Source organism: Pollachius pollachius (assembly GCF_949987615.1).
Source record: "Pollachius pollachius genome assembly, chromosome: 2".
Lineage (NCBI taxonomy): Eukaryota > Metazoa > Chordata > Actinopteri > Gadiformes > Gadidae > Pollachius > Pollachius pollachius.
The window spans coordinates 31,027,486-31,043,812 of record NC_136935.1 but is presented as its reverse complement, the minus strand read 5'-3'; the positions used below and the strand labels follow the sequence as shown (position 1 = coordinate 31,043,812).

General features: G+C 44.5%; 1 protein-coding gene across 4 annotated transcripts in view; it reads left to right on the top strand.

Moving 5' to 3' along the window:
• rab11fip4b (RAB11 family interacting protein 4 (class II) b) overlaps positions 1 to 14,790 on the top strand; it is a 46,949-nt gene extending 32,159 nt beyond the window's left edge. For all 4 annotated transcript variants that reach the window (XM_079729848.1, XM_079729849.1, XM_079729847.1 and 1 more), the window contains 12 exons: positions 1,761 to 1,990; positions 2,310 to 2,495; positions 3,478 to 3,612; positions 4,902 to 4,937; positions 6,297 to 6,396; positions 6,763 to 6,866; positions 8,221 to 8,361; positions 9,005 to 9,086; positions 9,560 to 9,697; positions 10,169 to 10,324; positions 12,103 to 12,246; positions 12,626 to 14,790. In XM_079729848.1, coding sequence (XP_079585974.1) covers positions 1,761 to 1,990; positions 2,310 to 2,495; positions 3,478 to 3,612; positions 4,902 to 4,937; positions 6,297 to 6,396; positions 6,763 to 6,866; positions 8,221 to 8,361; positions 9,005 to 9,086; positions 9,560 to 9,697; positions 10,169 to 10,324; positions 12,103 to 12,246; positions 12,626 to 12,742 — 1,569 coding nt within the window. In that variant the 3' untranslated portion in view covers positions 12,743 to 14,790. The remainder of the gene's footprint in view (positions 1 to 1,760; positions 1,991 to 2,309; positions 2,496 to 3,477; positions 3,613 to 4,901; positions 4,938 to 6,296; positions 6,397 to 6,762; positions 6,867 to 8,220; positions 8,362 to 9,004; positions 9,087 to 9,559; positions 9,698 to 10,168; positions 10,325 to 12,102; positions 12,247 to 12,625) is intronic.
• Positions 14,791 to 16,327: the final 1,537 nt, after the last annotated feature.

Sequence of the window (16,327 nt, the reverse complement as noted above, 5' to 3'; positions counted from 1 at the left end):
ATGGGGAGGAGCTACTTAATTTTAGAAAGAACATGATGTCAAACTGTTAGTGTTGGTATTGTTTACGTGGATGTACTCAGTTAAAGCATTTAGAGTTTCAACAATGAAGGGAGAGGATTTATAAAGAGCTCAATACATTCATAAATCGACACCTTTTCATATCGGCGCATATCGGCAAACCTATACACCGATACGTGATATCTGTGATAGGCCAATGTCGGCCGATAAAATTGGCCAGCCTATATATCAGTAGGGCTCTAGTGACAAGGTGTATAAATTGAGAGGAGCAGACGGCAGCAAACAAACCACTTGTACTACACAGCCAACAACACCTCAGAGGGCAACCGTCTAGCTGTGCTTGTGCTTTCAGGAGCCAACATCACAGAGCACAGTGTTGTCTAGGGATGCCAGTCATTACACCAAGGGATTTCCCATGAAACCAGCAGCGGTCTCCACTCAGAGGTCAAGCGAACCTGTAATTGCACAGCACCTAAACATGAAAATGCATGATTACATACAAACTTTGGATGGGTGCACATGAACACACAAATGTATGCACTCTTCTTTTAAACAACTGGTAATGAACACAGACACATCCTGCACACACACACATTGTTTGCATGCTCGTCAGAGCAACTCATGAGTGTCAGGCACACCTCAAAGTGATTCCTTACATCTTGCTCTCTCATTCTCTCACTTGAAGCTGATGCTGTTCTGTTGTTCAGATGGCTTGTCATCCTATGACATCCTATGACTACACCGTTGAGTGTATGTCAAGTGGAAAGTTAAAGAGAAAACGTGGTTAAGTTTTGAAGGTGCGTTTGGTTGTTTCGTTATGTTTGCCGGATATATTTATGCCTGCCCCATCACATCCTCATTTCCTTTCTCATTTTCACTTTCTCGCCACAATCTCACACTCTCTCTCTTTCTTTCTTTCTTTCTTTCTGTCTTTCTTTCTTTCTTTCTTTCTTTCTCTCGCTCTCGCTCTCTCTCGCTCTCGAAGCTGGTGGAGGATGCTGTTCTGTTCAGATTGTCCGGTGACATGACTACATCCTATGACTACAATGTTGCGTGTAAGTCTGTGCCGGTGGCTGCACAGTCAAAGTCAGAGGTTGAAACTAAAGCTGGGCAATTAATAGATTTTTAATCGTAATTCGAATTAATTTTTTAGGACGATTTTTAAAAAATAAAATAGATTATTGAAAAAAATAAAAGAATGAAAAAAAATTAAAAAATATATATACTTGTTGTTTATAGATTTTTTTGGGGGGGCAAATCGCCCAGCACTACTTGAAACACACAAATTGAAAAAAGCACAACTTCATTGTATGCTGTGGTTGGAAGAATATGGTAATAATCATGCAAAGATCACACAAAGAAAACTGTTCATTTTAATGGTAGGGAGCAATTTAGAGCAAGTTCTCTTAGCTTGTAGTAAGGGAGATAAAAAGCCTCAAATTGGACCGTATTTTAGGTCTGTCTACCCCTTATCTCTCCTCCTCCGATTTCCCCCCCCCCCCCGTCTCCCCCTGTTCTCCTCCTCTCCCCTTTCCCTGCCGTGTCTTCCAGCTGTTTGGTCAGGCTGATTTAAGGTCATGTTCTGCTTGCGTCAGGCTGCAATGATATTGTTTAAGTGGAAGGCAATATGGAGCCTGACTTGAGGCACTCTCTGAGTTCACGACCTGCTTTGCCCTGCTGCTTGTTTGTTACTGTGAGTACTCATGATCATTGCTATCCCTCCTCCCCTTCCTCTCGGGCAGTGCGGTGAGGAGTCGCGGGCGCGTCCCATCATCATGTGCACGCGGGCCAGTGCTGACACCGCCACAGAGGGTCGGCCCTGCCCCCGGGACGAGGAGGAGCTGGAGGAGGAGAGGGAGTCGGACAGGGACAGCGCGGTGGGGAGCACCCAGGGGTCAGACAGCTCCGAGGGGCCGGCCCGGCCGGGGGACAAGGAGGACTCCCTGGGGGAGCTCTTCATCCCCACGCACAAGTGAGTCAGGGGCTCTGCAGGGGGCCGTGGCGCTGCTTCTGTCTTGGACAAACACCAACATAGCAGGACGTTATCAAGTAGAAATGAAAAGAAAATAAATTTGATTAAATGATTAACAAATATGTAGAAAAATTGACTCATTCATTTGGCAATGAAGTGATATTAATCAAGTGAATCAAATATATCTCAGTACCCTGCTGAAACTCTGACAGAATGATTTAAATGCAGGAACTAAATGCATTTCAAATGTTTTTATATTTTGGGTTAAAAGACATTCTCACCACTCAAACTGCTGCTGTGTGTTTGTGTCTTCTTTCAGGCGAGGTAACACCAGCACTTCAGTGACCTCTGACCTGTCGACCCGGTCCTCTGCCTCTCTGTACGAGGAGCAGTTTGAGGACTACGGCGTGGGGGAAGAGCCAGACTACACTCCCAGCAGCCCCAGCGCTGAGGACGAGAGCCGCACCCACATCTACTCCGACCTGGGATCCTCTGTCCCTTCCAGGTGGGAGAGAGAGGGAAAGAGACACGCGCACACACACACATACACACACACACACATACACACACACACGCACACACACGCGCACGCACGCACTGCATTTCAAAGCAATATACTCTGAATATTTCACTATTGATTGAATCATGAACACAATGTTTCTTGGTTTTTGTTATTTTCGAGTCTGGAGGTGTACATAAGCAAAGATGTGATCATGACTTCGATGACTTCATGACTTCGCGTCGATTATGGCTTTGAGAATGTGGAGGCGAGAGAAGTGGCCAGACAAACTCGATAACATGCTTACTGCTATCATTTACACTGTATTCATCTGAGAGAGAAAGAGCGAGAGAGAGAGATGGCGTTAGTACTTCGTTAGTTAACTTAGTTGAATAGTAAGCTCTTTAAGACCATTAAGCTGGACCTCTAACATTTATAAAACTAGGCCTTAAGAGTCTGAAACTGCATTCCTATTAATACGGCCAATAGGTGAGCTCCAGTAACACGAGCGCACTTGGGTTCCAACCGCCCACCCGAGGCGGTTTTCCCTGTGTTCTTTTTAAGTCCTGCGTGGTTGGTATGCTGAGCAGGGACGCGATGCAGTCAGGCCATTCCAGGGAGCTGAGGAGAGCTAATCCTCTTACACATGGTTTCGCTAATGAATATGTATGGAGCTCTCAAGGCCTGAAACCCCTCCTGACGAAGAGTCAGGATAAACAGCAGGATCTAATGAGTTTAAAGCTCACTCACTGGGGGCCTCGACCTCGTTCCGTGGGTTATTGTCACCAAGATGCTGAAGGTTTTGCTGCTTCAGTTTACCCTTGGGAAAATGCTTGAGGTTAACTCTATATAGGTACTATAGGCCAATAGTACCTGAGATCTTAAGCAATTTATCCTAATAGGCGAATTCATGTTTTCTTATTTGTGTTGTGTGTCTGTGACGGTATGGTTGGGTCATTATTTTTGTGCGGCTATGTTTTATGTACAGTGCGGGCCAAACTCCTCGCAAGGTGCGTCACCTGTGCCCGGGAGACCAGATGGACGTCTACTGCTCCCAGTGCTGCAAGAAGGTCAACCTGCTGAACGACCTGGATGCCAGGCTGAAGAACCTAAAATCCAACAGGTACAAACCATACACGCTGGCATGCATGTGTGTACACACTTGAATGCATGCGTGTACACCCATGTATGTATGTGTGTGCAACCATGTATGTATGTGGTACACACTTGCATGTATGTGTGTACACACATGCATGTACTGTATGTGGTACACACATGCATGCATGTGAGACACTCATGCATGTATTTGTGTACAGACATGCATGTAGACTATGATGTATTTGACACAGACATACATGAAGACCACCGTTGTTATTCACAGCATTCAGTTTTAATTTATTTGAGGTGTTAGATAAGGTCAATCTGGATGCAGTATAAATCCAGGTGGAGTGTTATCTAACGTCTAGATTTGAGACTAGCACGTCAGTCCTCTGACAGCTTTAACCATTGTTAGAGCCGACTATTCTTAGACGTGTTATCCATGCTGGTCGGCAATAGAGAAGCTCACTCTCTCCCACACACGCATGCTTAACTATATGTACCTCAGTATCCACTTTATGTAACAGTACTATACCAGAATTTTTCTAAATTGGATGTGTAAAAAAAAAATACACTCGAAATTATCTCCATCCATTTAAAAAGAAATAAAAGAAAGGTAGCGTAGACAGTGTTTATATTAACTGTGTGTGGTGTGTGTTTATTGTACTGCTTATTGCATATAAACAGACTACAAAATAAATATCTAATCAATACTGGGCTCTGACAAAACAGATTTTATTTGAATCCGAAATGAAACTATAGTGCAATATTATGGTTGTCAGTTAATCGTAGAAACCCCTACCTTAACTGCATTTTAAACGGTAGCTTACGTGGACTTTCTTTCAGAGAATTAATGTGCAGAAAGATGTCAGCATGAGAGAAGAATAGAATACGTAGCATGACTTGTATCACCCAGGAGACGGTGGGACACAGTTTCACCCTGAGGTAGCAGAGCTGTTGGACCAAACAGAGCCGCACTGATCACACCTCGTTCCCTTAGGAATGAAGCAGAGAGCTCCTTAGAAGAAGCTCCGGGCATTCATGGTTAGGAGGCATAGGGATGCAAAGTGGTTTGAAAAGTACAGAAAAAAGGTATAGGAAGATGAAGATAGAGTTAGTAGCAGCAGACTATGAAAAGGAAAAGGAACTTGTGTACGGATTCTGATGTGTTATTACATTGCAAGATATATAGACATTGCCATCAGAGTGCTGCTCCAGGAATGTGTTTGGTTGCAGCTAAACATGTCTCGAGTATTTTACCTGCTATTTTGTCATTAAATGATGATCATTTCTTTGTTTTTTTGTCTATTGTAGCCCCAATCGGAAAATCTCCAGCACTGCCTTTGGAAGGTATGTTGGTGTGTGTGTGTGTGTGTGTGTGTGTGTGTGTGTGTGTGTCTGTGTGTGTGTGTGTGTGTGTGTGTGTGTGTGTGTGTGTGTGTGCGCGCCAAGTCATTGTTTAATTTTCTACGTAATCCTCACTTACGCCCACACTGTTACACAAACAGATGACATATACACACAGTGGTTATAAGGAACTGTAAGCAGTACTGTGACCAAACTTCGAGTTAATTAGTCCTGACTCATTTGTAGTTAGGAGTCAGGTACGCCCACTGTTTTTTGGCATACCTGTTATACAGCTAGCAGCATTTCATAGTCAGCCAATCCCTTTTATGAATTGAGTTGTTTTGTTGCTTTAAGAGTGTGCTGTTCTGTGTATTAGATGAGTCTTTGGACCGGTTACCATGACAACTACCACCCTAAACCCAAGGACCCATAGATACTGGTTGAGACAATGGTATAATAAGTTAGAAGAATGAAGTGTCCCTAAACCATAGGACCCATAGATACTGGGTGAGACGCTGTTGTACCATTGCATTAACGAGTCTCCATGTTGGCTGTAATCCATCATGGGCTGTGTCCTACTTCTCCCCCTCGCTGGGCGTGAGCTATTGGGACAGAATGGAAACAGTGTAGCTACCGGAGCGGATGTATGTATTCTTTGGAGGCAAATCTCTCCTCTGTGTACCCAGGTCTACCTAGTCACAAGCACAGCTAGTACTTCTGGCTTTATTGGCCAGCCCTTCCTCTTGTGCTCACCACTCACATCTCTTTCTGCTAGTCTCTTCCTCTTCCTCATTCTCCTTCTCCTCGTCCTCCTCCCCTTGCCTCTCAACATCTCTCTCTGCTCTGTCTTTGTCCCTGCTGGTCATTCATCTCCATAATGAACTGGAGAATGTTAGGTCATTTCATCTATCGGAGAGAGAGCAAGGTTGTATGGATGTCCCATTTCAGTGCGAGTGTGTGCTTGAATGTCCTGTGGGTTGGGTTAATGTGTTTCCATATGTTGTGTGTATGAGTACAAATGCTTGGTTTGAGTGTGTACTAGCAGTATGCGGCAGGCATGTGTCTATTTGGTGAACCACCAAATCTCATTCTGGTAGCAGCAGCCATCTTTCCCGAGCGTGCAGGTGCCTTACAGCAGTGTAGAACACACACACACACACACACATATCATCTGCCTTTTTTTCTCACCTCTGTGTATTCCCACTGCTGCTGTTCCCCTTCCTGTACCGATTTTAATCTTTGTGTGTGTGTGTGTGTGTGTGTGTGTGTGTGTGTGTGTGTGTGTGTGTGTGTGTGTGTGTGTGTGTGTGTGTGTGTGTGTGTGTGTGTGTGTGTGTGTGTGTGTGTGTGTGTGTTGAGCAGGCAGCTGCTCCAACACAGCAACTTGAGCAGTAGCCACGGCAGCACTGAAGACTTGTTCAGGGATAGCATTGACTCCTGTGATTTGGACATCAATGAGAAAGTAAGTGTGTGTGTGTGTGTTTTCTCCTAACTTGGTGAAGTAGTTGGTAGTCTAAATGATGACCAGCCTGTTTGATATCTCAGAAGCTAAATAAACTACCACCACCACCATGTATCTCCTGAACTATGTCGTTTTTTTATGGCAGCTTTCTCTTTCCTTAATGAGATTGAGATTATTGTGTAATAGTATGAAGCTCATAAGAGGATGGATGGACTGCATGGATCATTGACAGTGCACATTCTTCATTGTTTTGGAAAATTCTAGGAGCATTTACAGTGTAGGTGTCTCGCTGTTTGTTTGTGGATCTGTCAATCCGTCTGTCTGACTCCCTGTCTGTGTCGCTCTCTCTTGCTCTCCGGCCTCCAGGTGTGTTTCCTTGAGAAGAAGGTGGCAGAGCTGGAGAATGACAGTCTGCTGAACAGCGATCTCAAGTCCAAACTCAAACAGGAGAACACACAGCTGGTACACAGGTACAGGAAGACCACTGATCCTTGGGGTCTTTAGCTAGGGGCTACCTTGAAATGAAGACCTATCTATGGACATGAACTGAAAATGCTCAAATAGCATCTGAGAAAAATATGTTATCAGGATGTTTTAGGGCAGCCTGATCATCATGTTCGGTCGCAACAAGTTTAAAAACACAATCATGATAATTTAGACTAAATGTGTTTAGTTTGTGTTAGCCCAATCTGTTTGTCTTTATCCTTTGGGTTTTGTGAGTTTTCCCCCTTAAGGCTCTTGAGGTTGGAGAGTTTGATCAAATGATATTTGAATGTGGATCTGTGAGTCATCTATTAGCTATGGGAAAGCAGTAGTTGACTACTCTTGTCTGCAAGCTTCAGTACTGCAACAGATACTTAAGCAATAAGCCACGAGAGGAATTGGTTTACAGTTGCTCCATTACATGGTGATTTTAGAACAGCTGGGAGGCGTCGTTAAAGTGTCAGTGTACCCACTGTTTTAGCTGGAATTCGAATATTGAGATTTGTTTTGTTCCATGCTACAACCCACTGCAACTTTGTGAAACTTTTCTAGTACTGTTGTTGTGGATAAGTGTTATAATTAACCCTCAGTTGGACACAGGACATTCAAATGACCCGCTGCTCAGATGAAGCTCCACACATCTACACACACATCTTGGCGTTATACTGTAGGGATCTGAGAGGCTTTACCCTTTCTCTGAGGCCACATTAAATCATTGCCCAAACAGAGCTCTACACATCCACACACGCCCCGGTGTCCCATGGTCGTGACGTTGAAGAGTATACTTACAGGCACTTCGGCATCCTGAAAAGGCTGTTACTTGCGTTTGAAGCAGAGTGGCATGTTCAGGTAGTGTTTTTGGGAAACACATAGGCTTTTTACTCTTGTTTTTACTTAATATCGTCCTCATTTCTGTGATAAAAAGCCATAGATGACGATGTTGACGATCATATATGAGTTTAAAGTTTAAAGCAAAAACAAAATCGATTTTGTGTTCACTCCCTCTTTAAATCCCCCCCTAGCTTTTCACAATATAGTTCCTCAAAACAGATAAATGGTAGCGAAGCAACACAGGCTAGCATTCTTTGAGATTGGTGGTGCATTATTACTAGCATTGAATTGTTATGCTGTCACCAGTATGTTGTAATATGTGAGTATGTTAGAATGGCAAAATCTGAATCAAGGACCCGAGTTATTGATTTTATAAACGTGCGTGTATAATATCGTGGAGTAACATTCTGATGTTCCTCCAAATGGATTGACCACTATTGAGCAAACCCTAGCGTGGAAGGTGGTGGTGCCGCGTCCCAACCTCTGGCCTCTCCCTGTGTGTGGGGTCAGGGTGAACGAGCTAGAGGAGCAGCTGAAGGACCAGGAGGCGCAGGCCGAGCTCAACGTGGAGGAGGAGGGGAGGCGCCACCGGGAGGCCTTCAGCAAGATGGAGAGGGACACGAACACACACATAGAGCTGCTGAAGAACCGGTGAGGTGGACGCACACACACACACACATACACACGCACACACACACACACACACACACACACACACACACACACACACACACACACACACACACACACACACACACACACACACATAAACATTAGCACACTACTCCAAACCAAACACTGTCAAGGACATACACATACTTTCTCTCCCTCTCTCTCTAGATCTCTCTCTCTCCAGATCTCTCTCTCTCCCTCTCTCTCTAGATCTCTCTCCCTCCCTTTCTCTCCAGATCTCTCTCTCTCCCTTTCTCTCCAGATCTCTCTCTCTCCCTCTCTCTCCAGATCTCTCTCTCTCCCTCTCTCTCTAGATCTCTCTCTCTCCCTTTCTCTCCAGATCTCTCTCTCTCCCACCCTCTCTAGATCTCTCTCTCTTTTTGTCTCTCAGCCCAGCAGATAGAGCCATTAGCGTATTATTCAAATCATTTGAATAAGATGTTTGTTCACTAGAAATCAACCGCAACATTTTTCAAGTTGTTTTGTATTTCCTGTTGTTTCCACCATGTTGTGGTGGTTAAGGACAGACCAGGTGGTCGATGAAGAGTCCCGGGGTCTGTGTTGACCTGGGAGCCCGGCTGTGTGTGCGCGAGGTGCAGCTAACCTCTCCTCCCCTCCACAGAGTCCAGACACTGGAGGAGGAGAACAGCCACATGTCCAGCGGCATGTGTCGTCTCAAGAGCCAGACGGAGAAACTGGACGAGGTCAGCGTTCTTTTGAAAAGCCCTCCTCTAGTTTTCTATCGTTCGTTGTTAATATTTCTCTGCAGCTGTCTCTTTCTCCATTTTTCTCTTCCTCTCTTGCTGGGCCTCAGACAAACCGGAATTCATTTGAATAATTGAATCCTACTGTTGTCTTGCCATGTTTTAATTCTGTCTTCATATCCTGACATTACAATATATTTTAGCGATTTAGAAACCTCTTCTCCGTTGCAACATGCATTACTTCAGGCTGTGAGGCTGCTTTATTCTCAGAGGCTCTTCTTCTGTTTTTCTTACAATGCCAACATCTCAACACAGCATCTTAAAGAACACTCTTTATAGTTTGTGTTGTAAAAGACTGCACTAATGGAAACTGCACGCACATTCTTTACAAAGGAACAGGTGTTAAGGGTGTGCTTGATACAAGTTGGTGTGTGTGTGTGTGTGTGTGTGTGTGTGTGTGTGTCTCCACTCAGGAGAAGCAGCGGATGACGGACAAACTGGAGGACACCAGCCTGCGTCTGAAGGATGAGATGGACCTGTACAGGAAGATGATGGACAAGCTGAGGCAGAACAGACACCAGTTCCAGAAGGAGAAGGAGGCCATGCAGGAGGTAGCAGCACCACTAATCTGCATCCGTTGTGCTGTCCAATTTTTCCATTTACTTTTCATTCAAAGAGATGTGGATAGTTGGATTATTATGGTTCAGAAATTAAGTGCTTTATTAATCCCGAAGGACCTTGTATGTCAAAAAGAGTCTGCTCAAGAAAGAAAATCAAACAAAAGGATTATAAAAATAACATATCGTAAACAAATATGATGTTCATAAAGATGTCCGTAATGTATCAGTATACCATGCAACAGTGCGATAGGCTAAATCAGCAAGTAAATGAGAACAAGAAATGACGCTTAAAAGCCAGCCCACTTCTAACATCCAAAGCCCATGTAACATTTCCGTGGGCCGTGCACACGAGGTGACGCTAGAAGTGGGCTGGCTTTCAAATCTCCATGTGCGTCCTGGTGTGAGATGGGCTGGTGTGTGAGGCCTCACCTCCTCTGCGCGGTTCCCCCGGGGTGTGTGCAGCTGATCGAGGACCTGCGGCGGGAGCTGGAGCACCTGCAGCTGTACCGGCTGGAGACCGAGCGGCCCGGCGGGCGGGGCTCCTCGTCCGGCCTGGCCGACTTCACCAGCCGGACCCGCGAGGTGGAGCTGGAGCACGAGGTCAAGAGGCTGAAGCAGGTACAGAGGGGCCCCCGTTTCAAAGGCCGCCACGCAGACTGTGCTGCGTCGGAGCCAGACACAGCAGCTGTTTCTACGGTGACATGTCACACACACCGCGTGTGAGTGTGATGAGCCGTTACAAGCCGTTCTGAAAACCGCGCTTTTTCCGACATCACAAGCGGGCGTGTCCGGACAGATGAGCAACGTTTGCTACAGCCCTCTGGGTAGGCGGGTAGGCTGATCCCTCCAGCACACATCTAGGTGGACACGTCCACTCGTGATGTCAGAAGAGGCAGATATCCAAAACGGCTTGTAACGGCTAATCACCAGCTCATACCTGGTGGTATAATGGGACACCTTTAACCTCTGAGTGAGGTCATATCCTTGTTCTGTTTCAGTCACGGGGGTCTCCTTGTGTCTCCTTTAGCTAGCTAGTCTTTGGAAATTGTTACGGCACACTGGGATACACTTCAACTCTAATCTAATTATAAGTTTAAATTCAACACGCGTGTATATATATATATTTATATTAGTATATGTGTGTTGAAAAAAAGTCCTATGAAAGTTAAGCTCAGGGTAATTGTGTAGTTACTCAGGCGGACTTTCATGTGGTAGTGCGGCCAATTACTGAGTGGTGCGGTGCTGACAGCGCAGGAATCAGCACAATCTTTCTCTGGATTAGGTCGATTGGCCCCGTGTTTCTGTGCGGCTGCTGCAGCCAGGCCTGTCCAGTCAAGCACTGAAAGCCAGGGCACGGGGCTGATGGCACTGATTCCTCTGTCACAGTCTGTGAGGCATTGTGGAATTATCGCTCTGCTTCCAGCCGTCCTCTTTCTCTCTCCCTCCCTCTCGTTGTCTTTCTCTTTCTCTCTTTTTTTCTCTCACTCTGCCTCTCACGTTCTCTCTCTCTTGTTCTCTCTATTTGTTCTCTCTGTCTCTCATTTATGTGGTACATCTCACTCTCCCGACTCCTGTCTCTTATCTCTCACTCCAGTCATGCGCGCAGCCCTACTGTGGTGTGGCGTACTGTACTCACAATTGAAACAACATTCCGGTTTTGTTTGTAATTGTGTGTTGATTTTGGTTTGGTCGGCCCTGGTGTTCTGCATTTAATGCCAGCACATGGGTGGGGGTGGGGGTGTGTGGGGGGGGTGTCTGTGTGTGTGTGTGTGTGTGTGTGTGTGTGTGTGTGTGTGTGCGTGTGTCCCAGGGCTTTCTCAACACTGAATTCCAGCATCTGACTTTGGCCAGGGCTTGGCTCCTCACTGGCCCGATGGTAAAAGTAGCAACACCGTTCCGTGTGACCTCTGAACTCATGATTAACCACTAATAAAGGGAACAAAGTGTGAAGTTGCCCATTGAAGCTAAGGTTCAGAGGGACGCCCCCCCCATAGGCCAGGCAAGGGGGGTGTCAGATGAGCTGACCGTTTGTCAGTGGGTATAAAGGGCAACTTCACGCTGAGAGGAGGTGGAGACGGGTGCAGGCGAGCGGAGCTGTGCTGTAACACCACATAACACTGTGTTCCATCATGTAGGTGTTGCCATAATAGATGTCTGTCGCTGAGGTGCCAACCAGAGTGTTTGTGTTGTCCCGTGTGTTTCTGGGTGCGTGTGCGACTGTGGCTTGGGTAGTTTCATTTCAGGCATGGAGTAAACCAGTGAACTGCGCAAAAATGATAGTCTCATAGTCTATAGGTAGATATTAATAAATCACTTTTTTATCTCTTCTTCCATCTCTCGCTCTCGCTCTCTCTCTCTCCTCCCGCTTTATCTCCTTCCCCCCCCCCTCATTGTAGGAGAACCAGAGGCTGAGGGAGCAGAGTGAGGAGTTAAACGGACAGCTCCTCAGCCTGAGTCTCTTTGAGGCCAAGAGTCTGTTTGCATCACAGAGCAAGGCCCAGTCCCTCGCTGCTGAGATCGACAACGCATCCAGAGACCAGGTAAACACAGGCTGCTCTTCATTCTGTTTTTGTGATACCAGCCTGAGACTGTGATGGGCAGAATGTGTGCAGGGACGCCTGTACGCCTGTATTTCTAGGTCATGTCTCAGCAGGCCATTGCCCTAGAAATGTGAAGGTCGATGCAAAGACATGCATTTATAGCACAGACTATACTATGAGTTCTCCCAATTCATAGTCTCTATAGTCATCCAGCTCTATAATTGTGATACCAGAATATATCATATGGAAGCTAGAAACCCCATGACTAGGGAATGACTGCTAACTGCAGCTGGCATATGCTGCTGCTGAACCCTGATGTTATTAAATGGTTCATTGATTAAAGGTGAAAGTAAGATATTCCCCGGTCCTCTTTCCCCAGCTCATAAAGGCCATAAAGGAACAGGAGGACATCAACTTCCGTCTGCGGCAGTACATGGACAAGATCATTCTGTCCATCCTGGACCACAACCCCTCCATCTTGGAGATCAAGAAGTAGCAGCCACTCACCTGGGCTGAGGAATCACCTAGTGACGGGTTGCTAGGATACTCGTCATTCCACTTGTAGAATGAACAGAAACGGCAATCCCTTGGGAGGGCTCTGTAGGGATTTTAAGGAACTGGAGTTTTTCCCAGCGAACAGTAGAAGAGAAAAGATTTAAATAGACATGTGTCGCCCTCTGCTGTTGAAGGTGGGAAAAGAAGAAAATGCGTTTTATACCGGTATTTCGGAAAAGGTATTGACAAGGGGGATTTCTCCACTTAACAATAGGAGTGGGCCAGTTTCATACGCTGACAAACTGTCTTAATACTGTGACTCATCAATACTTGCACCTGCTATTTCTATTTCTATCAAAATCATTCTCTGCAGTTGGCAATAACCTATTAGCCTAGATCTCATAACATAACACTGGATAATTTTGTTCTGAAAATATCCTTATCTCGAAACACGAGGGCTGGCTCAACAGCTGGAACAACCTAACAAACATGTTTTATGAGGAATATAGAAGGCAGTGAGTTATAGACGAATGAAAGATCATCACATTGAGATAGCCGATCAGTTAGGAGGTAGCGTGACCCCCTAGCTGACCTCCCACATGTGACCTTCAGGTGACCTCCGGAGGACAGACTAGGTAGGTTGATCAAGGATGCCGACAGGTACGTGATTTATAGAAGGAAATAAAAAATATTGAGAAAGGAGATGAAACCAATAGGATGGGGTGAGTTCAGAGAAATGCACACGAAAAATCAGGGTGGAGGTAGAGGGATTAGTGTCTTAAAGTCTTGCTTTGTTTTTGTTTTCCTGTTGTTTTTTGAGTGTCTTCCAGAAGCTTCTATAGGCTCTTGCGCTGTCAATCAACTGAAAGGGTGAATTGAGTTTTGGCTAAGACCTCAGGGTTCTTTGCTTAGAACTTAATGCTCTTAACTAAGAACCTGGTGTTCTTAGCTTAGAACTTAGTGTTCTTAGCTAAGAACTTGGTGTTAGACAAACGGAAATGTGGGTAAACAGACACACGAACAGTCACTTTAAGAAGGGGAGATGCACCACAGAAGGACTCTTGGCGCTGTTGGGGGGAAGTGGTGGTCACATTGTATGCTGTAAAGCAAGCGAGTCACAAAACACGTGTGCAGGAGGTGTTTTGACATGAATGTAATGGAGTTAATGATCTTAAATTTCACAGATTTCAGTGATTTAGTCCTCTTGATATTGAGGCTTCTCAGTAGCCAGGGTAACGTTGGTCAAGCAATTGATAGCAATATACTTGGTTAAATGTGATTTGTTAATATAGAAAACGGTACTATAAGGATAATGTGTGTATTGGTCGTTTTTTAGGGTGAAAGACTGGAATTACCAACACTGCTATAGGCTACACTGGAAGGATATAGTAGTGTTTACCGTGGGGTTTCATAATACTGTAAATACCATGAATGTAATCACCTGATATTTCACCTTCTGGAGTCATTTAACAAGATTTCAGATTTCTGCTTTAGTATAAGGATACAGTATTGTATAGAGAGATTAGAGTATTAGAGCGCATTGTTAAAAAAAAAAGAGGGAAAACTACTGTATTAATTGTTTTGCTTACTTGCACAAAAAAGCAGTTTGTGTTCTTTTGCATGGTTCGCCCCTTTTTCTGTCTGTGCCTTTGGACGACACGTTTCAACAAAATGTTGCTATTGCATAACATGTGTTTTAAGTCTGCACCTGACTTATTTCATGACTTGTAAATGTTGTAAATAAGTAGTGAAGATTTGTATTAACGTGCCACTCACTTCTCTTTCTTAGATGACGATATGAAACCTATTTTATACTGTTTGGTCAAGGAAGAGTTTGTGATATCCTATTGCTAGTTAAAAGAGCCATATGGCGAATGCTTTGTGAGGCAAAGCTGATTTAGCAGTTTGGGAAAATATTGTAACAAATGATTTGGGACTGCAGTGTAATTATTGTTAACTTGTTTTTTTTTTACTTTGTAATAGTTGCAATTCAGGCGACTTTCACTTGAATATTCTTTGATATGGTCCGCAACTGTCTTCCTAACTTAAATAAAGAATAAAGAGCAATATAACTTATTTATCATTCAGTTGGCTCCTGTCTTTTCTGGAGCTACAGCAGTTACATCTGACCTTGAATCATATATTGTTGTATCATTGCTTTATAACAGAGGCGGAGTGGCCATCGGGAAGATCGGGAGTTTTCCCGATGGGCCGGTCATTCCGACTCTGCTTTATAAGTGTTGATTGTTGTATTATGTGCTTTTTCAATGTGTTTTTTATTTATTTTTCAACATTAATTTAGATTTAACGATTATCTTTCATCGATCACTAACGTAAACATCAAATATTTCTTATCAGGCGACCCTGTCTACTGCAAACTTAAAACTGGAAATACATAGTCCCTTATCGATTGTCTTTTATATCTCTGTCCTTTGAATTCTGGTTGGGAAGTGTCTTTTACATTGTTTGAGTTTGGCGCCGCCTAGTGGAACTATTCTGCCCTTCCGCAAAGATTCAAAGATCACACGGAAGGTAAGTAAGCAGTAGCTTCTATCTTTTTTGATTTTGAGTTAGCGTTTTAAATTAATCTGGAGTTGAAGTTAAACGCTATCAATCAGTTATCATTTCCTTAAGTATATGTTGCGAGACAACACTTAAATCCGGGAAAACAGTGTCATTTGCTAATCAATATCATTACGTTTAGCTGAGCTTGTTCGGGCTCGGGTGGGGGGGATGTGTGATGCTACTGCTGCTTTGTGTGGGGTGCGTGTAACTGACCTTTAAGACAATGACTGCCTTTCATAAAATGATGCATTATATTTTTCAACAAAATTTGTCTATGATTGTCTTCCATTACACTCGTTAGTTGTTACAACATTAGCTAATGTTAGATAGCATCCATTTCCAAGCAGTCTAACGTCCCTCCCTCTCTTACTGTTTAGTATAAAATGCTTAATTAACTAAAACCAAAAAAAACGTAACTATCAAACAACATGGTTGTTTTTAAATGTACGTCTTTCCATGTCTCTGTATATGAAAATACTTCTCTAACTATTGCAATGTGTCACACATGAGACTAACATTCTTTCCTTACAATGTTTTTAGATGACCGAGTGCACAATCCCTGCCAGTGAAAGTGTCCCCGACAGTGTCCCTCAGAGCAGAAGGATGACCCTGAGTCTCTACAATGCCCCTGGTTTTGTCAACAGGACTGGCCACGTCCCACCTGTTGACTCTGTGAACGGCCCCAAATCACACAGAATACCCAATGGAACCGGGCCAGCATTGGGTATGAAGACAAGAACAGTTACACCAAACAAAGGAACTGGGAGTTATAAAGGTAGGACAACGAACAGAGGAACCAAAGTGTTGGCTCCTGCTCCAGTGAATGGCAATAGCCCCGTAGGTGAGTATGCATTGAACAGCAGCAGTTCTGCAAGTACGATAGTTGTCCAGTCCAACAAGAAGACAGTGGTAGAGAATGGCTATTCTTCATCAGCACGACCAAAGAGCAGAAGACGGCGAAAAAGCCTTGGATCCAAGAAAAGGTGGGCTACTGAGTTATATGTGGCAACATCAACAGCCT